At 36.8% G+C, this 24,290-nt stretch overlaps 3 protein-coding genes across 3 annotated transcripts; 2 read left to right on the forward strand and 1 right to left on the reverse strand.

Annotated features, from left to right (window-relative positions):
- Positions 1 to 367: 367 nt before the first annotated feature.
- Positions 368 to 940, forward strand: LOC138874072 (uncharacterized). Its single transcript, XM_070152577.1, has one exon. It carries the CDS (start codon positions 368 to 370, stop codon positions 938 to 940), a length of 573 nt encoding a protein of 190 aa, XP_070008678.1.
- A 10,237-nt stretch (positions 941 to 11,177) lies between these two features.
- Positions 11,178 to 15,417, forward strand: LOC104240110 (uncharacterized). The gene is made up of 6 exons (XM_009794891.2): positions 11,178 to 11,449; positions 14,062 to 14,153; positions 14,281 to 14,359; positions 14,649 to 14,743; positions 14,891 to 14,986; positions 15,093 to 15,417. Exons 1-6 carry the CDS (start codon positions 11,269 to 11,271, stop codon positions 15,171 to 15,173), a joined length of 624 nt encoding a protein of 207 aa, XP_009793193.1. The 5' UTR covers positions 11,178 to 11,268; the 3' UTR covers positions 15,174 to 15,417.
- An 816-nt stretch (positions 15,418 to 16,233) lies between these two features.
- On the reverse strand, positions 16,234 to 23,555 carry LOC104240108 (ras-related protein RABC2a-like). Its single transcript, XM_009794890.2, has 6 exons — positions 23,101 to 23,555; positions 21,144 to 21,212; positions 19,971 to 20,036; positions 18,164 to 18,285; positions 17,263 to 17,391; positions 16,234 to 16,604 (listed from the first exon to the last, which is right to left on the reverse strand). Exons 1-6 carry the CDS (start codon positions 23,237 to 23,239, stop codon positions 16,494 to 16,496), a joined length of 636 nt encoding a protein of 211 aa, XP_009793192.1. The 5' UTR covers positions 23,240 to 23,555; the 3' UTR covers positions 16,234 to 16,493.
- Positions 23,556 to 24,290: the final 735 nt, after the last annotated feature.

A 24,290-nucleotide genomic window follows, 5' to 3' on the forward strand; every position in this document is an offset into this window, starting at 1 on the left:
GCGTTTTTGGGAGGGGTTGGATGACATCGTTCGTAGTATTCCGCCTTCGGAGAGGTTATTCATAGGAGGAGATTTCAATGGTCATATTGGGTCGTCTGCAGTTAGTTATACTGAGGTGCATGGCGGCTTTGGTGTTGGGGAGCGAAACGGAGGGGGCATTTCGTTGTTGGACTTTGCCAAGGCATTCGATCTAGTGATTGCGAACTCAAGTTTTCTAAAGCGGGATGAACATTTGGTTACTTACAAAAGTTCGATGGCGAAGACTCAGATTGACTATCTCCTCCTCAGGAGATGCGAAACAAGGTTGTGCGAGGATTGCAAAGTTATCCCAGGTGAGACCCTAGCAACGCAACATAGGCTTTTGGTGATGGACATTGGTATTAGGATAAGGAGGAAGAAGAGGTTAGTACGAGGCTGTCCGAGGATTAGGTGGGGTGCTTTGACTAAGGGTAAAGCTCAGGAGTTGGAAGGTAGATTATCGGCAATGGGAGCTTGGAGAAGTAGTAGGGACACAAACACTATGTGGTCGACGACGGCTGATTGTATAAGGAAGGCAGCGAGAGAGGTGTTAGGGATATCTTCAGGACGCACCGGTCGCCACAAAGGAAACTGGTGGTGGAATGCAGTTGTCCAAGATAAAGTGGAAGCGAAAAAGGTAGCGTACCTGCGGTTCGTAGGGAGCTCTGGAGAGAAGGAGAAGAGAGCGAACAGTGAGAGATATAAGGTAGCTAGGAAGGAGGTGAAGATGGCAGTAATGGAGGCTAAGATAACAGCTTTTGCTTGTCTGTATGAGGAACTAGGGAACAAAGGAGTGGAGAAGAAGTTATTCCAACTCACTAAGGTGAGAGAGAGGACGGCTCGAGATCTGGACCAAGTGAGGTGCATAAAAGATGATGACGGCAAAGTTTTGATGGGGGACGACCAGATTAAGAGGATATAGTGGACCTACTTTCATAAACTTCTAAATGAAGAAGGGGATCAAGATATTGTGCTAGGTGAATTGAGGAATGCCAACAGCCCCCATGAATTAAGTTATTATAGGGATATTGAGGTCGACGAGGTCATGCAGTCAATGCGTAAGATGAGGAGGGGCAGAGCTACCGGGCCAGACGAAATTCCGGTTGAACTTTGGAAGTGTGTGGGTAGAGCAGGCTTGGAATGGCTTACTAGGTTGTTAATATTACATTCAAGATTAATAAGATGCCTGAAGAGTGGAGGTGGAGTACAATGGTTCCGCTGTATAAGAACAAATGCGATGTGCAGAGTTGTAACAACTATAGGGGTATCAAATTACTGAGTCATACCATGAAAGTCTGGGAGAGAGTGGTAGAAATGAGAGTGCGAAGGACGGTGTCTATTTCAGATAACCAGTTCGGATTTATGCCGGGGCGATCTACCACAGAAGCTATCCACCTTATTAGGAGGATGATGGAACAATACAGGGATAAGAAGAAGGATCTCCACATGGTGTTTATTGATCTAGAGAAAGCGTACGACAGGGTTCCTAGGGAGGTCCTTTGGAGATGCCTAGATGTTAAAGGGGTCCCGGTTGACTATATTAGGGCGATTAAAGACATGTATGATGGATCTAAGACTCGGGTTAGGACAGTAGGAGGCGACTCCAACCATTTTCCGGTTGTTACGGGGTTGCACCAAGGGTCTGCGTTCAGCCCTTTCCTATTTGCCCTGGTGATGGATGCCATAACGCATCATATTCAAGGGGAGGTGCCATGGTGCATGCTATTTGCGGATGACATAGTCCTAATTGACGAGACACGACACGGAGTCAACGAGAGGCTAGAGGTTTGGAGATATGCCCTTGAGTCTAAAGGTTTCAGGCTGAGCAGGACGAAGACGGAATACCTCGAGTGCAAATTTGGGGGCGAGTCGACGGAAGCAGGAGTGGAAGTGAGGCTCAACTCGCAAGTCATCCCTAAGAGAGGTAGTTTCAAGTACCTTGGGTCAGTTATTCAGGGGATCGGGGAGATCGATGAGGATGTCACACATCGTATAGGGGTGGGGTGGATGAAGTGGAGGTTAGCAACGAGAGTCTTGTGTGACAAGAAAGTGTCACCGTTACTAAAAGGTAAGTTTTATAGAGCAGTGGTTAGGCTTGCTATATTATATGGGATCGAGTGTTGGCCGGTTAAAAATTCACACATCCAGAAGATGAAAGTAGCAGAGATGAGGATGCTGAGGTGGATGTGCGGGCATACAAGGATGGACAAGATTAGAAATGAAGATATTCGAGAGAAGGTGGGTGTGGCCCCCATGGAGGACAAGATGCGTGAAGCAAGACTCAGATGGTTCGGGCACATTCAGAGGAGGAACACTGATGCACCAGTGAGGAGGTGTGAGCGACTGGCGGTGGTGGGCACGAGGAGAGGTAGAGGGAGGCCTAAGAAGTATTGGGGGGAGAGGCAGGACATGGCACGACGTAGGATTTCCGAGGACATGACCCTTGACAGGGAATTGTGGAGGTCGAGCATTAAGGTTGTAGGTTAGAGGGTAGTTTGTGAATATTAATACAGCGCACTAGAGTGAGACTAACCATTTAGGAGTTAGTCTTAGGATGCTACTGATCAGCTACTGATGCAGCGCTATATCTGTTGGATATTAGTATACCTTACATCCTTTTCTCCATCATTATCGTATTTCCTATATTTCTTATATTGTTGTTATTTTTATTTTATGTTATGTATTATATGTTTTATTATGAGCCTATTGATAGTACTAATATATTGTCTCTTGTTGTTCTCTTGAGCCGAGGGTCTCCTGGAAACAGCCTCTCTGCCCCTCGAGGTAGGGGTAAGGTCTGCGTACATATTACCCTCCCCAGATCCCCCTTGTGGGATTATACTGGGATGTTGTTGTTGTTGTTGTTGTTGTACACTTTTTCGATTACCAAATGTAAATAGTTTCTGGCGCGGGCTAAAAATGAAAAAGCCTCTTCAAAGTTTTGAAGAATTAATCTAAATAGCCGTCCACCCAAATCGTTTAAATTAAAAATAGTCAATAAATATATAATATATGTATAATTTACATATAATATGTATATAATCATGAATTTATAGCGGTTAAAAAAATAATAAATCCGACCAACTATTTGTATAAAGATACTAAAAGCTTACAATACTTTAGTGGTGCGGTGTGACAACATATAACTATAAATGCCCTATGATGATCGAGGGAACTAAATCCATGTATATATATTTGCAGATGCATTAACAATTGGAATAGTGGAGTTTATGAATATGACGGAAAAAATGTCTATGTATTATATAATTGCGGTTTATATAAAAGTGAGGTGGTATTTCTCTTCGTTCACCAAATATATTAATCTTTTCTTTTCCTTCCTTTTCCGACATTTTTTCTAAAAAAAATTACTTGTCTACCTCCATTACTCGCTGATCACGCCCAATTTTAATCCTAAAAAGAATAAGCGGACGCTGCAAATATAATCTGGTCTAAGAGTCCGGAGTCGAATCCCACAGAGAAATAAGGTTTAGCTACAACTGTTGACTATCACTAAAAAGACAAGCTCGAATAGTTCCTAAGTTGAAAATATTAAAATTCTTATACCTAATTAACTAACAAATTAAAGTAGTATATTAACAACTAAAGATATTACGAGTTGGAGAAAAGATTAAGAAGGTCTAGAGTTATGATTTCCCCAATTGTCGGAATCCTTCCCGCTACGTCTTCTATAATTTCGCCTAAGTGTTCTCTACTGATCATGAGCACTCGACTTATCGTAATTCTCTCTCGAGCAACTACAACAATGTACCAGTCATATTCTCTCGAATTACGTTAGCTCACACTTTTTCACCGCACACTATGATCACGTCAAAGCTCCATTATCTCTAATCGTGCTTCTAAACCTGTCGTATTGATCTCTCATATACGTTAGGAGTGACGTTGTTCAACAACCACCTAAATATGTACTCTTTTTTAAGCAATACATAATAAATAGGCACCATTAATTGAGAGCTCTTCAATTAACTAAAATAAGCACATAGTTGAATAATAGAAAAATTCAAAGACTCAATTATATCAAAACGTATCAAGAATTCATCCTACAAAAGGTTTCATCAAAATCCTAGATAACAAATTAGCTATTCATAATAGTATGCAAAACTATAATACTAGAATTCATAACCAATAATGAAAATAGGAAGAAGAAAGTAAAAAACTCGTAGAAGAATTCTCCTCCTTGCTCCTAGCGTGTTCTTGCCTCCTTAGGTCGATTCTCTCTCTAATGATGTCTTCTCCCCTCAAAACTAACTTTAAGGGGTATTTATAAGGTAAGGGCCGAATTTACATGTGCAATACTAATGAGGAATTAAACATTTTTTCGGATGGCATTGTTGGCACCTTGCACTGCCTGTAGCACTATCGTTTCGGTGAAAGGCACTGTCTGTAGCACTATCTTTTCGGTGCAAGGCACTGTCTATGGCACTGATGACAATGCCCTGGACAATGCCTTGCACTGTATATGGCGCTGTTGTTACTGCACAAGGCACTGTCCATGGTATTGACTTTTCGTTGTTTTGCACGTCTTCTTTTATTGCTCCATTTTGTAGCTCTGAGGTACCATTTCGTGCAACTTTTATCCAATTCATGTCCAAGCATTCCTACACATGAAATAAGCTCTATTAAGCGCAATTGTCGCACAAATTAGCATCCAAACAACAAGCAAGTAGGGTAAATAATGTCAAAATATATGGAATTATCTCATGATATCAACATCCCACACTTAAATGTTTCTCGCCCTCGAGTTAACCAACTAAACACTTCCTTATCACAGACCCAACAAGCCACACATTTATAACACACTACACATATGACCATAGTTGATAGCAATAATTAAGCTCTAGCATATGCTGTCAACAATACTTATGCCTAATTTCAAAACATTCAATACAGGAACAACATGATTATAACAATCCTAGCTTCGAAAACTAACTCAATGTCACAATGCACCTGAGTCTTGATTACTTAATCTAATAGAGAGGTCTAATAAAATTACCTATCCTTTGTGAAACCATGTGCCCTCACAATAAAACAAAAGGGTAAGCAGTCCACACATCCAAATCACATGATCGAATATAATTTAAGGACTCATATATATGAAGAAAAGGTACTCACTCTCTCAAAGAAGTCACATGCACGCAAAAGGTACCATAGGCTTTCCCATTATATAAACCTCTACTAATGTAGGCTCGCTCGGTCCGAAATCAAGTAGGACTTTATTATGGTTGTAATATGGGCTAAGGGACAGGTAGGATATATTTAGGGTATAGTGGCTAACCCTTCTAAGGACTTCAACACATCACATATTCATCTTTAAGCACAAAATTCCTTCAATCCACTTCAATCAACATAAGATAGCTCACCCCAGAATATTTTTCCTTCTTCTTTACTCACTACTTTAGATTACATCCACTAGCAAAAATAAGAAACCCTTATTTATTTATTTATTCGTTCCTTCTTCTTTTTTTACTTTTACCTTGCCGCTGGTGAATTTTTATTTAAAGCACAAGTGTACATTTCTAATTGGGACTAAAATCGCCAATGAGGCAATTTATCGAACACTTTGATGCATTATTTGTGATGAGCTTCTTTGTGGGTGAAGGATTGCTCCACCCTCCAAAATCGGCTTGGGAATCGAGTGTGAAACACTCATTACAACAATCACAAGATATCCTCTGGGGTATTTGGGGTTGGAAGATTTTTAGCACAATTACACCATTGTTGCACCTTGTAAAACATATTACCCACAAACTAGAATTTACAAGAAAAAAACAAGAGTATATAAAAGTGAGAAAGAGAATAAAATCATACCTGGGAATTGAGTAAGAGAGGGCGAGGCAGTGAGGTGGGGTGGTGCATTGAGGACATTGGATTTCCTTCTACTTGGAAACGGGACAGTAGGGTAAATAATTTCTTCCTTCTATTGGTTTCACTCAAAAGCTACCGCAAGTTTCCTCATTACTTCTTTCTACTGTTCTCTTTAAAATTTAAGTGTTTTAAGAGATATATGGATCAAAATAATTTAATTAAGAACAAAAGGGGATAGGCTTGTAATGCGGGTGCCAAAAGAAAGGCTTATAGGCTCAAAAGGGTAACTATGGATGATTTTATTTGTGATAGACAACAAAACTCAAAAAGATCAAAGAAAGTCTAACATCACTTTTCAAACCGAGTAACACCTAGGATTTCGATTCAATTTACATTCCAGGAAAGTTCTAGACCCAAATGCAATAACATGGACTATACAAAAAACTCACTTCACACATGGTACTTGACTCACTAAGGATGGTTTCACTCGGACTCTCACTCAAACAAGTATTCACAAAGCCAAGAGATTTATTAAGCATAAAGCACAAAGTAAACACAAGTCAAGCAACCGAGACATAAGAGTTATACCACATGCTATTCATTTTGTATCAAGGCATCATCATATATCAAAAATTAAGGGAAGGTGAAACACATGCCAGAACCTAAATATGCAACCATAAAACAAGTCAAAAGGTGCAAATCACATCAGTTCTTCTCCTTTATTTCCTACATACTACTATAAAAGTAAAAATAAAAAAATAAAAATTAAACTACTACCGGTTCAAGTTACATCCTATGGAAAAGAACCAAGGCACTAAGAAAATTCACGGGGGATTATTACTACCTAAGGAAAATAAAAGACATATTTTTGTATTTTTTTCTAATTTTTTTGTATGTTTAGACTTAAATCTCTCAAGAAAACTGTCTAGGAGATCCATCGTTGGGAAAAGTCCAAAAAAAAATTCTAAAGAAAATTATCAATTAAACTAACACAACTGAAATAGCATAGAAAGTCACCCAGACAATCTCCTCACCCCACACTTAAAATTGTGCATTGTCCCCAATGCATAACATAAATAATTAGAGGGTAAAAGAAACTCCCTAGTAGGCCAAACGCCGAAGCACTAGCAGCTCATGGGGTACTCAGACTTCTCCCGAGTTTTTTTCTTTTGTGCGGGTACCCCACACTTAGTTCTAACCATCTGTCTTGTTGTTGCATCATTCCAATAGCTATGCTTCTCATGCTCCTAAAAAATCAAAAATGAACTACAAAAATAATACAATAAGAAAATAATAATAAAACTAAAAATAAAAGAAAGCAGTAAAGTTGGGCTGCCTCCCAACAAGCGCTTGATTTAATGTCGTGGCATGACATGAACCACTTTTTGCCTCCACCTCGAGCTTATGAATTGAATCCCCAATTTGGCTTCAAGTTTTCAATTATGCTTTAGGGGTGGTAGAACAAATCTAATTGGCTGAAGAAACCATTGTACTATTCTACACTTCTTGACTTTTAGATAAGGTATGTAGTCCTGTCTTTCTAACAAGAAAACTTCCAGAATGTAGGCACATTGTTCCTCATTCCTTGACTCCTCAAACGGCTCGAATGACTCTATTTCCATATCATCATCCAAGCATAATGTGAAAAAATGTTTGGAGTGAGGACCAATGTGCTCAAATACATGAACTTCAGGGCTTTCAACATCCTCAACATCAATAATACTAGAGCCAACAAAATTTATATCCTCAATATCCTTGGATGACTCTAGTCTCACGTCTTCAACATCAACATTCTCAAATTGTAGTTGGCTAGGTATTTTATGTTCTACTCTGACCTCCTCCAATAGCATCTCGAATTCACGCTCTTCTTGGCTACTATCCCCAATATTGGCGTGTCGAGCATTAAAAGCTTCGACCACTTGACTCACTTGAGCCTTTAAGTTGCGAATAGTTGCCTCTTGCCTCTCTATCTGCAATTGTTTCTCATTATTTTGTTCTAGAAGGCACTTTAACATATCATTGATCTCCTTCTGGTACGCATCCCCAGGGTCTTTGTTCCTATTAACTTCAGAAGAAAAAGTAAAACCATCATAGTAAGGGGTTGGGGGAGGATAAGAAATATAAGCACAACCATAAAAGTGATCATTTTAACCACCACACACATCACACACATTCCACTAATAAGATTGCGTTAGTGCACATAACTCGCTCTCAGGAATATTTTGATAATTTGGCCACATGTGGTTTTTACATATATATATACGGATCAATAGTAGCATTATCTACACCTAAACTCCCATAATTCTAATATGTCATGTTTCTCAAATCAACAAGTAGAATAAATAAAAATAAAAAATAAAACAAAAAAATAAAATAAAAGTTCAAACTTGAAACCTAGCAATATATACAGCTACAATTACACCTTTACTTCCCCGACAACGGCGCCAAAATTTGATCACGCCCAACTCTAATCCTAAAAAGGATAAACAGTCGCTGCAAATATAATCCGGTCTAAGAGTCCGGAGTCGAATCCCACAGAGAACTAAGGTTTAGCTACAATTGTTGACTATCACTAAGAAGACAAGCTCAAACAATTCCTAAGTTGTAAATATTAAGATTCTCATATCTAATTAACTAACAAATTAAAGTAGTATATTAACAACTAAAGATACTACGAGTTGGAGAAAAGATTAAGGAGGTCTAGAGTTATGATTTTCCCAATTGTCGGAATCCTTCCCGCTACGTCTTCTATAATTTCGCGTAAGTATTCTCTACTGATCATGAGCACTTGACTTCTTGTAATTCTCTCTCGAGCAACTACAATAATGTACTAGTTATATTCTCTCGAATTACGCTACCTCACACTTTTTCACCGCACACTATGATCACGTCAAAGCTTCGTTATCTCTAATCTTACTTTTAAACTTGCGTATTGATCTCTCATATACGTTAGGAGTGACGTTGTTCAACAACCACCTAAATATGTACTCTTTTTCAAGCAATACATAATAAATAGGCACCATTAATTGAGAGCTCTTCAATTAAGTAAAATAAGCACATAGTTGAATAATAGAAAAATGCAAAGACTCAATTATATCAAAACGTATCAAGAATTCATCCTACAAAAGGTTTCATCAAAACCCTAGATAACAAATTAGTTATTCATAATAGTATGCAAAACTGTAATACTAGAATTCATAACCAATAATGAAAATAGGAAGAAGAAAGTAAAAAACTCGTAGAAGAATTCTCCTCCTTGCTCCAAGCGTGTTTTTGCCTCCTTAGGTCGATTCTCTCTAATGAAGTCTTCTCCTCTCAAAACTAACTTTAAGAGGTATTTATAGGGTAAGGGCCGAGTTTACATGTCCAATACTAATGAGGAATTAAACATTTTTTCGGATGGCATTGTTGGCGCCTTGCACTGCCTGTAGCACTATCGCTTCGGTGCAAGGCACTGTCTGTAGCACTGTCTTTTCGGTGCAAGGCACTGTCTATGGCACTGATGACAATGCCCTGGACAATGCCTTGCACTGTCTATGGCACTGACTTTTCGTTGCCTTGCATGTCTTCTTTTATTGCTCAATTTTGTAGCTCTGAGGTACCATTTCGTACAGCGTTTTTCCAATTCATGTCCAAGCATTCCTACACATGAAATAAGCTCTATTAAGTGCAACTGTCGCACAAATTAGCAACCAAACATCAAGCAAGTAGGGAAAATAATGTCAAAATATATGGAACTATCTCACGATATCACTCGCACCTCTTATTCTTCTTAACTTTGGGTAAAACATATAAAACCAAAAGCCAAAGTGCAACTAGTCATGGTAAGGCGTAAATCATCCGTTCAAATTCGATAATGGGTGATAATGATAATATCTTGTACCTGAATTTATGGCTCACTTTTTCTAAATAACGGAGAAGAGGACCTAAATGTGCCAGTCCAGGTGCGGATTTATGTAGAGGGAAGGGAGTGGTACGCCATCCAGTCGCTCTGGTAGAATTTCATATTAGTATTAGTGTTCCACTGATATTTCATGAAGGAAAAAGGGTATAATGAAAGTGTGGCACCCTGAATATCAAAGTTATGGTAAGTGCCACGGTCCAAGTGCTTACTGCCCGGTGCAAGGCCCGTGTTCGAATCTCTCACAGGCATATTTTACCAAAGCCTAGTTTGCTTTTCATTGTTCCCTCGTTTTCAGATTTTTCTTTTCACCTTTTTCTCTTAATTTCTTATTTTCATCTTTGTAATTTCTCTCTATACAGTTCCATTTTAATTAGTTATTTAGATTATAAAAGTATATTTATTTTTATTTTCCTTTTCTATATCTCGATTTTTAAAATTTAATATGCTTTTAATCATTTTTCTTTTGATCTAATTAATTTTAATTTTTCCTTGAAGGACCGGACATTTTTAGTTTGGTTATCATTTGTGTATTTATGCACCAAAAAATCTTATAAAATGAATCGAATTAATTAAAAAATGAATCGAATCGAACCGAGTTAATTCAAAATTCTAGCCAAATGTACACTCTAATTCGACCTCCTTGGCTAGAGGTAAGTTTACATCAAAGACAATGGCACCCGTAACCATTAAATTTTGAATCCGCCTCTGTGTGACACTAAAGACTCTACTAAGATCCATATTATTCTGTCTTCGCCCTTTGAAATCTTACTTGTCGCGACTTTAAATTGTTTAGTAGGTTGGTTTGCTGGAGCTTTTTTAACTGTTTTCTCGTTGTTGTAATATTCTTTTATATGTTAATCATTTTCATTAATTATTAGTTCTTTTTCTATCTTTTCTCCTTAGTGTGTTATGCAACCACAAATGCCTTGAATACCTTAATCGAGTTTTCTGATTTTATTTTTTAAAGAAACTGCCAAAAAAAAAAAAAATCACTGACGAGCTAATGAAACCTTGACATAATATTTGTGTCCAACTTTTATGTTAGTATATTCCTTTTATCAGTGTATGATTCATGAGTTGGCTTTCCTTAATTTCAAAGTTAAGTTCAATTTCATCAATTTACTAAATTTAACGTTTGCGTGCATACACATGAAAAAATTGTCCCTTCTGGTTGGTAAACAAGTTATCTCAGAATTAATTATTTCAAGATTAATTCTCTATGATTATTATCTCACTCTCCCATAAGGATATAAAAGATACTACAATCCCAATATAACTGATTTTGAGATTAGTTATACCATAATTTTATCTCAACCAAATATAAAATAACCGCATCTTAAATTTAATTTCGAGATTAATTATCTTTTATCCGTCGTACCAAAACCGCCTTTCAACGTGTGAGAGTTATATTATTGCTACATTACTTTCATTTTGACACTCCAACCGACTCTTGTAGTAAAGTGGCAGGGTTTTGGAGTCCACAAAATCAGAGAGCGAAAAACACAAAGAGGAGAAGAGAGAAAATGGCAGTACAAAGGGGACGTAACGGAATGATGGGGGAAGAGGAAGACGAAGGTGGTTTGTTCGAAGAGGAGGAATTGGAGTTGGAGGAAGACCCCTCCGACTCTCACATCCCTCTTCACCTCCGTGACCTTTTCAACGCCGCCGAACGCGGCGAAATCAACGCCTTTCGCCTTGCCCTAGGTAGGTCAAATTCAATTCCCCCTTTTATCTATGTAATTTTTTCTTTTTTTCTCTGTTCTCTTGGTCCCAATGTGTTTAATAAATTTTTGTTCTTATATTAAAAAAAAAAAAGGAATCCTAATTAAAATAAAATAGAACAAAAGGCCCGTATTCTAGTCCAGATACACTCCTATTTTAAGTTACTGTTGTAAAGGGCGTACTTTAAGGATGAACTGCTGCATTTCATTTTATGGAAGAACAATTTTTTTTGGGGGGGTGTGTGCGTGTGGTGGGCAGTGGCGAAGCTAGTAATTTTCCCAGGTTGTTCAAATTTGAAAGAAGTGAAAAAAATTTCCGACAAAAGGTGTTCAATATGTGTTATATAACTCTAAAATATAATATTTTTACCTATATACACAATGTAATTTTTCGACAAAGGGTGGTCAATTCCTTATGACCATTTGTCTTCTCCCCTGGTGGTGGTGGGGTGGGTGTGTGTGGGGGTGGGGGCACTTTTATTGATTGAATTGCTGAAGATCTAGTAGTGTTACTCGAAGATTTAGATGAATAGAGGTTGTTGTTAAGAACAACTGGTGATCAATAAGAATGTGTGCATAGCTTCCTGGTTTTACACATAAAGAAAGAGAATGTTGTAACAATGAAATGGGCATGTGATAATTTGGTATTAGCTAGTGGAACGAGAAAGACATGGATCTGTTAGTTGAATTTTCAAAATAATGATATCAAGTCCATGTCTTTTCCTTTACCTTTCATTAACAAAACAAAAAGATTATACCTTTTTCTACTTTTGGAGCCATTTTAGGTAAAATTGGTTGTTCTTGATCCCAATGAAGGTAGTATGAGTGAATTTCCAAAAGAAACATTGAGTTGGCTCAGTTTCTTTCTAAAGAAAAGAGCAAAGGTTGGCTCAATTAGCAAGACGACTCCACTTCCAACCAGTAAGTCAGGAGTTTGAGTCTCCCTAGGGTTAGTGGGGAACTATCATTGATACGGGGTGTGAGGTGAGAGTAATAAAATATTGAACTTTCAGATTGAGGATAACAAGAGCTATAAATGAAAGAAATGGAAGAGAATTCAACACCAACTACGAAATGTGAGATTTCAGTCTCATGGTACTGATGATTGCTTCGCATGATTTCCAAGCATGTCCAGCAATTGCCATTGTATCCCTTGTTACTTGTTGCTATGTCTTACACAATTGAACAACAGAGTCACAGACACCAGGTTGATAGATGGGTAATGATAGAGCATGTGTTTGTGAGGTTGTTCCTTGGAATTTGTAAGGACAAATGCAGGATGCCTTTAAAATCCTCATGGAATTTCATTCCTAATTGTTATGACGTAGAGCTCAGAATTGAAAGCTCCTATTGTTTCAGCGAAAAAAATAAAGTTACTGTCATAGAAACAAGTATGAATATTGGTTGTGTCGTAGAGGTTGGTCTCGAAGAGATTCACCTGTCACCATGTTGTCTGAGTCTCTGAGATCCCTCTGACAAGGTTGGTTTAGTGAACCCTGCTATCCATGCCAAGGGTAATGGAATTATGGAAGGATTAGAGATGATTTAAGCTGAAATATGACAAAGTCAATGCCTATTTAAGAACGCAAAAGTGGGAGGAATGGAGATTCACCTAGTTGTCAAATTCATTCAACTAGATCGGATTACAATACCCTACTCTGATGTGAGAAATAATAGATTAATTAAAGCTTGAATACAGCTAAGTGCGTGCCCACACAACAAAGTAGGGGCGGTGGAGGGAGGGAGATACAAATTCACCCAGTCATACCTCTCTTGTACTTCTTGATTGCATGTTGACCAAAACAATCCACCCACTTAGGAGAGAAGTGACACTGCCTCCGACCATAATGATGATCCATCAGCACCCTCCACAAGGCCAAGAATTATCTCAAACTATCATCTATTTTTTTTCATTTTCTTGTGTGTTAGGTTACACGCACTGGTACTAGCAGAGGTCCTAGTGGCTTACCTAAAAATTTTGGTAAATTGCACTTTTGAATCGTGATGCACATGTTGCAACTTGTGCCTACTTTTTAGTTTGAGTTGGGTCCGAGCCTACTTGTGCACCTTAAATTATTCTATCCGGTCTCTGCTACCTTCCACCAGCATAGGTACCGGGTAACTCTGTGAACCAAGTCTTAAGCAAATGGGAAGAAATCACCTAGTGGTTTTTTGTCTCCACTGGGATTGAACCTGAAACATTATGGTTCTCCACCCACTTCGTTAACCATTAAACCCGCACCCTGAGGTGCAAATTTGTCGCTACTTTTATGCATGAAGGGTTAAAACATCATTCTCTTTATCAAAGAAGATGGGGGAGGGGGGTTGTTTGGAACATCATTCTTATTTCATCTCTTGCTCAATCTAATAATAATTGATTTTTGTGGAGTCTAAAATAATGTTTTACCGAGCTGCAATTTGATCATAATGCTGCTTATTATGTGTGGTGGATTTCTAGTCACCCCTATCTTTTGAGAGAAGTAACTAAGTTGCGCTGCATTATCTTACCTATCAAAATATAAGTTGTTCTATGTACCTTGTTATCCATGTCTGTGTCATACTCACGTATTATATATATTTGATGGATTGCTGCAGATAATTTTAACGGAAACATTGATGAACCTCTTGAAGATGGGGACACTGCTCTTCATCTAACTTGTCTGTATGGCCATCTGGCTTGTGTGGAGGTTGGTCCATTCGGCCATGCTCAATCGTCCCTGTGGCAGATGTTGTCTCATTTTGATGGATCTGCTGGTCTTGATTTCATTATCATGTTTTGGACTAAACCTAATATAATTTTGTATTTCTGCCCAGCTACTGTTAGAGAGGGGAGCTTCTGTGGAGGCTAAGGATGAAGATGGAGCACTTCCGTTGCATGATGCTTGTGCTGGAGGTATACATATGGTTGCAAGTTCTAATCCCTAAACTGTCATATCTGTGAACTATATTAATCTTTTTACCTTGAAGAGATGGTACACTTGAATTGTATGATTAATAAACTAGTAAATTAAGCAGTCAGCTAATCTTAAGGTGTGACCTAATTTATCAGGCAGCAAGTAAACGAACTACCTTAACCCAAGCCTTTCTAGGAAGTAAGAGGGCTAAGGGTATGGTGTTGGTTCAGTAAAAAGGAAAACATAGGCTCGCATTGCTTACTTTCTGAGTGCTTGACTTTTTAACAGGATACACGGAAATAGTCCGTCTGCTAATAAACAGTGCCCCTGACCCTGAATGTGTGAAGAGGATGATGGAGTCCTTTGATGAAGAAGGTGATGCGGTGAGGCATCTCTACTGAAATTTCATTATGCAAAATTTGAATTTTTAGTGACCTAAATCTTGGAAATTGAATCATTTAAATAGCTCTTCAATTATATTTCTTAAAGCATCTTGTACTGATTCGTTTCGTTTCGTTTAATTTTGGTAGCCTCTCCATCATGCTGCCAGAGGTGAACATGTAGATGTTATCAAATTATTGTTAGCTTCTGGTGCTTCTGCTATGACGAGAAATTTATATGGAAGGGTTAGCAGCTGACACGGCAATTATATAAATTGAAATTATCAATTAAATGATTCTTTTTTATGTCTGATTAATTCAATATGGCTTGTTTGACATGTGATTATTGCAGATGCCTTCTGAGCTTGTTGAGCCTGAAAGTGAAGTTTGCAGAATCTTACAAGAAGCTATAGATGCTGAACTTGGCCGTTAGGCCTTCGTACAGAAAATTGGGGCCCTTGGCTTTCACCAATATGTTTACCCTGTTTTATAAGTACCAGATTTTGTCGGAACTTAGAAGCTTGGAAATTATGTAGCAATAGGTGACAAGTTCTCCTGAAAGTTGCAATACTACTTATAATAAGATTGCAGTTTGAGAAATATTCAGGTTTTGAAGTGGTTGTCAGTGATTTATCAATTATAATGTTATACTAATAGGAGGTACATTTCTGATCTGAGTTGAGCAGTCTGTGTAGAAAGGTCTGGTGCCCCCCCCCCCCCCCCATCTTTGTACTCCACCGTCTCATAGGAATATTTTTAAAGTCAGAATTTTGAGTATCAGTACATCTACAATGGCATTCAATTTTCTGGAAATCAAAATTTCATTGGACTCTTCTCACTTAGAAGCTCACATCGCCAACTCATCTCCATTTATATTTGGTATATAATTAGAACTTAGCTTCTTAACTCTTACATTTTTATTTTCTGTAACGACACACCATTATTCTCTCCGAAACTAAGGGGATGCTCCATCAAAAAGACTGTTTATTGGTTTTCTCACACTTTTCGTTCATTATTTCTTTAATTTTTTTTGGACAAGTAACTGCATGCTAGCAGTCTTCAACTAAATTGGTAAACCTGAAACAATTTAGTTTCTTGATACTCTAGTGGATGTGATTCTAAAGACTGGAAAATGTGTATCCAGACTTCTGAATGTCTAACCATTCAGGAGCATCAGCACTTCAGTCTTAAATGTGTTACCATTCCCTTGAGGGAATTTGATAATCCCATAAGCATCTCTAAACTGTTTAGAAAACTGAAATGTGTTATGGCTATTTCTCTTAGAGCAGCTTTCCTTTTCCTTTACAATTCTATAAATAGTTGGGATTTATATTTCCGCAAGTGTTTATAAGTTAGACCCTGAGAAGATCTTGGTTTGCAAATCTGAAGTATCTTTTAAATATTCTGATATTGCCTTGTATTGAAGGAGATGTACAAAGGAAAGGAAAAACATAGAGTGGATAGTGCAATATGATGCTGATTCTCAAAGACAATTAGTGATGAAATGCACATAAAATTATGAAACACGCCCAATTTGACAGCAATCTGGCAAATATTAACAAGAACATTGGCGAATAACGAAACGAACCAATTACTTTACATGAGACTTCTAAACCAATTTCAAAGCAGCAGGATAACAACAGCAAGGATAAAAGAAAACATCATATACATATTTGATTAACTGCGACTTTTCAGGTCCATCTAGTGCACAGTTTTGATGTCTGTCAATTTGTTGGTCCTAGTTTGAAGAGTTTCATGAGCAACAACCACCACCCTGTTGTGTGTTCTGTTCTTGTTTCTGTTTCAAGATATTTCTCTTGCCTACAGTGGATCCTTCTTCCAATAGACTAGGTACCTCCATTATCTGAATACAGGAGTCTAGTTAGAAAATCAATCGAAAAGTTTATCCCTATGAGATGCGAGCTGAGCAAAAGAATCTGTTTTAAACCAACCAGACCAGAACTGCTGGACTGCAATGTTTCTCAATCTTGAAAGTCACGGAGTATAAGTCAACCAGGTAAAAAACATTTGGCTGTAATGTTTCTTGATCTTGAGAGTCGAATAGTAATACTCTCAGTACCTAAAGGATGATGTACCTTCGTAATTGCACTTATCTACTGACTGATATTATAAAGGCAATACATTGTCCCTTATGCGTCAAACAAGGGGAAATATAAATGTAAATCACGATTGGAAGCAAGAGAGATTTCCCGTACAGCATAAAGTAGATGTGCTTGGGAAATCTTAACACCATCAAAGATGAAAGTAAAAAATGCTGCCAGATACCATCATCAGGATAATATGTTATGAGAATTTTTTATCTAAAATGGTCAACTAGATGCATCTATAAAATAATGTTATATTAACAATCAGCATCATATGCAAAGTAACATGATTGGCTACTTTTTCTTTTCCCTTTTTACCAATGAAAAGATCAGCGGACCATGTTACTTTGCATAAGATGCTAACTTTGAAAACATGCCTTGTGAAACCTACAGAGAACTCATGAATGTATAATTTACCTTTAAGGCAAGCTCTTCAAAGCAGTGTTGAACATTTTCTCGAGTTTTAGCACTACATTCAAGAAATAGACTTCCAAGCTCCTTTGCTAGGGCAATGCCTTCTTCCCTGGTCACAGCTCTCTCAGATTCCTGATAACCCAATAGCAAAGTGAGAATAAAAGTTGGTTTACAAACATTATGTAGAATTTATTCAAACATCAAAGAATGGACTGCAACTTTAACGTACATGCTAAAGATAAACACTTTGACGAAGATAAACAAAGATAAATGATAACAGATACTCCTACATAAAGCAAAAGATGCAACTGGTAAAGGAAATGTGGATGATAAGCAACAGAATACAACAAAGTAAGATGGATAATACATTCCCTGAAGCATATATTCTCAAACAGTTATCCAAAGTCACCCTCTAACTCTGGAACTCATTGTGCCCCAGTACATTCACTTTGCACCTGACTCATTATGATTTATGAGTATCCTTCTTGACATTGTTCCCTCTTATATTTAGGACGCGTAATCTTTTTTCTATTTTGAACCCCTTTATATTTATGTCACATATAGCTTCATTATTTTTCATTATTTTCCATTATTTGCTCTAACATATTAAATTCCGGCAGCTGCAATAACACTATTTGCAAGGGCAGAAAGAATCCCCTAATCATAGTTTTCATGAATTCTTATTATAAGAATTATGCAAGTTCCTAGATCCCAGATTCCACAACAAGATAAAGTATACTGCATTTGAAGAGGTGATATCAACATCTTAGTTTACTTGGTTTCTCCTTGAAATAATGTCTCCAAACATTCAAGAAGCAAAAATGAAGAGAACACTTATCAAAAAAATGTTAGGAGAGAAAGAGAGAGACACACACAAGCACGTTTACTTTTGCAAAGAACATACTTTGTCAACTTTATTTCCAACCAGCATCTTCACACAATCCTGATTATTACTGTACAACTCCACCTCTTTTGCCCACACATCAGACAAGTTTGTGAAGGTCTCTCTTCTTGTTACATCATAGACTGTAAACAAAATTTAAAAAAGCAATTGTAAACATAATAGTTAGAAATGCATATAAGAATTTGGAGAACACAAAGCATCTACAAGTACTGTAGCAAAATGTCAACAAAGAAAGCACAAACAAATGCTTTTTTATAAAGAAATAGGAATACTACTTTCTTGCCAAGTATCTGAACACTACATGGATGCCTTTTTGAATTTGAACATTCGCTACCAGTCAACCTACAGATTGTATTCAATTAATGGAGATTGGAGAGCTGTCAAATATTTGCAGTTTGTTGCTCTCTGAGGGCCAGTCAGAAGGGACTGAGGCAATAATCAGCAAAAATTTCCATCACAAGGAAGTTATATAGTGTTCTCATGGAAACAATAGATAGGGATGCTTGCTTACTATTCTAGGCAGATAGAACTCCAGCAACTGGAAAAAGACTACAGAAGATAGTGTTATCATGGACACTTATCACTGGAAGCAGATTTATTGGAGGTGTAATCAAATTGTTCATTAACAGGGAACTTTGGCAGTAAAAGTTGACGTCATGTGATCAACAGTTCAGGGATTCAAGCCGTGGAAACAGCACTTGCAGAAATGTAAAGATAAAGCTACAAACAATAGACCCAATAGGTCTAGCCCTTCCCGAACTCCGTGCGTAACGAGAGCTTAGTGCACTAGGCTGCTAACAACAACAACAACCCAGTATAATCCCACTTAGTGGGGTCTGGGGAGGGTAGTGTGTACGCAGACCTTACCCCTACCCTGGGGTAGAGAGGTTGTGAGTTCGAGTCTCCCCAAGAGCAAGGTGGGAAGTTCTTGGAGCAAGTGCACTAGGCTGCCCTTTTTTAAAATCAAAATGTTCAACTTAAGTGTGCTTGCCAAGATCTGATCATAGTTTCATGCTGTAGCATTGTCATTTACGAGAGCGGATGGCGCTTAGATTGACATTATCTAAGAGAAGAAGCTAAAAAAATAGTTTGAACTTTCACCAGTATTATAAAGAAAAATTATTTTACTTTGGGACTGCCATAAACAAACATGAATGTGGCTGATGGATGACAAATAAAAATTGTGAAAAATTGACTAATGGGAATGGCTTAAAAAAAAGTATGGATATGGCATTAAATGTCAGGCCCACGAAACACTAAAAGCAAATGAATAAGCATCAAGTGTAATCACTAAAGAAAATTGCATCACTATATTTCAACCTTGACAAGCTATAGCAGATGCTAACATTTACAGATTGCTATTACAAGTGACCCTTAATTATGCATTGTTCTATCATGATGGAAAAAGACAGAATTGCGTTAAACTGCTATGAAGTTGAATGATGTAATAACAAAAGTCTAACACTAGCTAACTCACAGATGCATTATCAACAATGAATGTATCTTCTCTTGCAAGATATAAAATGCACCAATTCACTTGCTCCTTTCATTCCACTTTATGTGGAAAGGTTCAAAGTACGAGAGTCGAGGTACTTAATTTTCGGAGTGAATTCGAGCATAGATTTATTAAACTTTTGAAAATATAAGTTACATATTTGGAAACTTCATAAAAAGTACTATAAGTGTAATAGTTAACAATCAAAACATTTTACATATAAATAAGAAAAAAGTGTGGTCAGAAGAACCTCTTTGACTCCCTGAATAGTAATGCAGCCACATAAATTGAAACAGAGGGAGTATTACTTACCAAGAATGATCCCTTGAGCACCTCTGTAGTAGGAGCTTGTCAGTGTCCTGAACCTCTCCTGTCCAGCTGTAGGAAACATGATATGTACAATTAGAACTTTCCATTGGATCTAAGTAAAATCAACAACTTACATAAAGTTCCATGGGAAAGATGCTGAGGACCATATGGTTAATATGTTGGAGTATAACAACTGTAAAAGTTTTTAACAATAAAAAAACAGGTTTAAGTATTTTCACCAGAATTTTAAATTCTGCAACTCCTGATCTCCAAGAAAAGCCTTACACTTCTCTGCGTAGTGATTCAATGTTGTGCGATATTAACATATTAACCTTATTGCATAGAGGAAGTTTAGCAGTAGTCATGTTACAATGTCTTACTTTGGAAGGGGGAATGGATTATTGCCTCCTTATATGGTCTTAGACAATCCTCACCTAGTGACTAGCATTTGGATTGAGTTAAGTACAAGTTTTATTTTTCTAAACATGGTCGGAGACTCAGACTCATCCCTATTGTTGTGTTTTTCAATGTTGGGCTCCCATGTTATGTTATCCAGATATTCTGGCATGCAGGGAGAGTGTTAGAGTGTCACATATGGATGAGGGGATGAGTTATAGTCTCCTTAAATGATCTTGGACACTCTTACCTCATGAGCTAGCTTTTAGGTTAGTTAGACCACAAGTCCATCTTTTTTTCACAAGTCATGCATCTCAAATGGCAGGTGAAAATCAAATTAGCACATCTTCAGTTAAAGCAACCAAGCATGTAGATTAAGTTTGTATTTAAGCACATAAATCCACCATTTCACAAAGAGATTTAAGTGATGCTTCGTTAATTTGATACCACTGTTTCCCATACTTGATCACGCAAAGCAAATACTCTTTTCCTAACTAGACTTGGTTTAATCACGTGTCATCTATGTAACATGAAATGCCATATTCCCAGTGGTAAGGAATATTGACGTAAATGGTCACAAACATTTTGGAACTCCAACAGCTACAATATTAAGCTTTAATATCAAAAGTTCCTAATTTATGCAGTTCAAAAGTTTTAGTGCAAATTTCATCTGAACCTAGTACCTACTGATTATGCGTCTTGTGAATGATGAACAAACGTAAGGCTTTGGCAGCATAAAATACAGCAAACTAAATTCTAGAGTCTTGTTTTGGTTCTTACCTGTGTCCCAAATGGTAAGCTTCAGTCTTTTCCCACCAACAGTGAGCGTCTTTATCTTAAAATCAACACCTAGTCATCAGACAAGGATTAGCAAGTCAATGGGAGATTGTATCAGAGATCAACCATCATATGAAAAGCTACTCGACAACTTGAAAAAGATGTTACTATATCAGTTAGATAGATAGATAGATAGATAGAGAGAGAGAGAGAGAGAGAGAGAGAGAGGGAGAGAGAGAGGAGGGAAAGGAAAGAATTGAACAATCTACAGCTACATTTCTTGCTTGCTCTTCTTCCCTCATTCTTTTCATCTTACATTCTAAAGCCAGTTGGAGCATTCTCCTGAATCAGGATGCTGACAGGAAGGAATTCTACTCTATATTGCTATGAATAAACAACTTAAGATGCTGTATTTCTAAAAGACATATCAGATCAGTTTAGGCGATCTAAAAGAAATAGCAGAATGATATCTGCACATTTATCATAACAGAAGCATTAGTGATCTGATACAAAACTAAAATTGATTGTTAATAAGGAAGTCAACTCAACTCAACACCTGACACAATGTGGCAAAATGGGCTCAAAGACAATTTTATGTTAAAGGACAGTCCAGTGCATGAAGACAAAGTCGTCGCTTCTACTAACCGAACCCTTAGTTCGAGGGTCTTCCTCAACATGTTAGGAAGCTCCAGTCTTCGGTGTTTTTCACACTCCTAATAATGGTCTTCTTTCTATTTTTCTCATTTCCTCTGTCTTTATGGTACTCTAAGAAACAAATCAGAGTAACATAATATTTTGACAATAGTGCATTTCAGATAAGTTTATTATCAGGATTCAGGAGATTAAAAAGACCTTGTTCTATTTCTTACTAAATATAAACTATATTTTTCTAGTTTTGTTCTATATATATATATATATATATATATAGAGAGAGAGAGAGAGAGAGAGAGAGAGAGGCCATACCAATTATTGAGATATATGTTTTTGTCATGTTAATACTTATTTTAGGTGCTATGCTTTCTAGGAGTCTTTTAACCATGTTAGAGATTCTTATGCCAATAGGAGATATAGTGAACATACTTTCCATTTTTAATTCTTAACAATGTTGGCTTGAGATGATTTTAGATGGCGAAACATGGTCAATGACAATCCATATAGCCAACTCGAACTTGTTTAAGACTGAGGTGTAGTTGTTACTGTTGTTGGTGGTGGTGGTGGTGGTGGTGATGGTGAATAACCTGTGTAAGATAAGTTTGGATCCGGAGCTAGGATCTAAATAATGATTCTCTTGCAGTGTAAGTACTGAGCTCAAAATAACTGCTAAGAAGAATCCTCAACATTAAGGAACAAAACGTTGACACAACGTTAACAGTGATCAAACTGAGAATCAAAATCTTAACTTTGGGCAATCATTAAAAAGAAAACACAGCTGCTGATTTTATATAAAACTTGAAAATCACAGCGGTAAGTGGTGATTAATCTGAGAATCAACCAAAATAACTAGCATAATTCACACAAAGTTTCGCAATAGTTAAACTAGTTCACAGATTTTGGATTCAAAATTCCGAGCTAATAAGTTCCAAATTCCAAATCAAAGGATCACGTAAGCTTCTATGATTGAAATTAGAACTAATCTGATAATTAAAAAAAATTAACCAATGCAAGGAAAAAAAACACAGCTCCTGAGTTGAATATATAACTTGAAACAACAACAGTCAACAGTGATTTATCTGAAACTTAACAAAAATAGCTTGCATTAATCATGCAATATTCGCAAATTTAAACTAGTTCATCGATTCCGGATTCAAAATTCCGAGCAAATAAGTTCCAATATCCAAATCAAAGGATCAATCAAAAACTTCAAAAAAAAAAAAAATACAGCATACAATTTTTTTCACAAAAGTATGTAGCTGAAAAAACGAGAAAATAAAAAGAATAAAATAGAGTCGTAATATAATACCAATGGTAGGGGCAAGATCGTCGACGGCATTAGAAATGAAGCTAACAAGCAAGCTACTCTTGCCTACTCCAGAATCTCCGATCAACAATATCTTAAATGACAGATCGTAACTACTATTGCTCTGCCCCGTCGTCGCCATCAGCTAACTCTGCGACGACTCCTTTTCTCAACTTTCTCTCTCTAGAAGATCCTCCGATACAAAAAAATATGTACTTTCTCTCTCTAAAAACTTCACAAAGAAAATACTACTATATGTAACAGTACAATGTGATACACAGAGAGAGAAGAGGGCCAGTAAAAGTATTGTGAATGCTTATGGCATCATTCACTACTTTTTCTCTCTCTATCTATATGTACAGATATTTAGAGAGAGAAAATGGATATGTATGTATAGGTTGTAGAGAGAGAGGGGGGGAAAACGGGTAGCTGAAGAGTCAGGACAACGTTATGCGCGCAGTTATTCTTTTCTTTAACTTGGTTAATAAGTGACTTCTCAGCTGCTACAGGTACAATACCAATCTAGTTTTTTCAAATTTGTTAAAAGTTCTTAAATAAATTAGGCAAAAAATAAATATGCCCTCAAACTTCGCTTCAGGGCATCTCCGACCTTTACTCTATTTTTGATCCCAAAATGGAGATTTTTCTTTTTTTGGGACAACTTAATCCAACCATTACCCCATTTTTTTATCCAAATATTTTTATATTCTTCTCTCTCTTCTATATTGTATTATTATCTTTCATTTTAATTTTATTTTTTAATTTCCATTAAGCAAATTCCATCTTTTATTTTTATTAATTTGTAATTTCCATTAAAACAATTTCATAAAATTTTAAATAATATAATTTGTAAGCAATTATTATAGATTAACTAATAATTCAAATAAAAGTGAAGTCATTGCAATATCAAATATTTTATATTCGCACCATTCATTTTTTGAGATAATTATATATTTTTTGTACAATTATAACTTATAATAAAATTAACTTACAATTTTACATAAAAAAAATAAATGCATGAAAATTAATTTATCAAAATTATACACCAAAGTTAAGATGTAAAATTAATGTTATTAAGACATTACATAAACATAATTAGATATATATAAAGAGATAAATTAAAAGATTAAATAAAATAATAATAATAAAAAGTGATGAATAGTAATGGGGGAGATGAATAGTGTACCCCATAT

This window comes from Nicotiana sylvestris, chromosome 7, assembly GCF_000393655.2.
Source record: "Nicotiana sylvestris chromosome 7, ASM39365v2, whole genome shotgun sequence".
In the NCBI taxonomy this organism is placed as follows: Eukaryota; Viridiplantae; Streptophyta; class Magnoliopsida; order Solanales; family Solanaceae; genus Nicotiana; species Nicotiana sylvestris.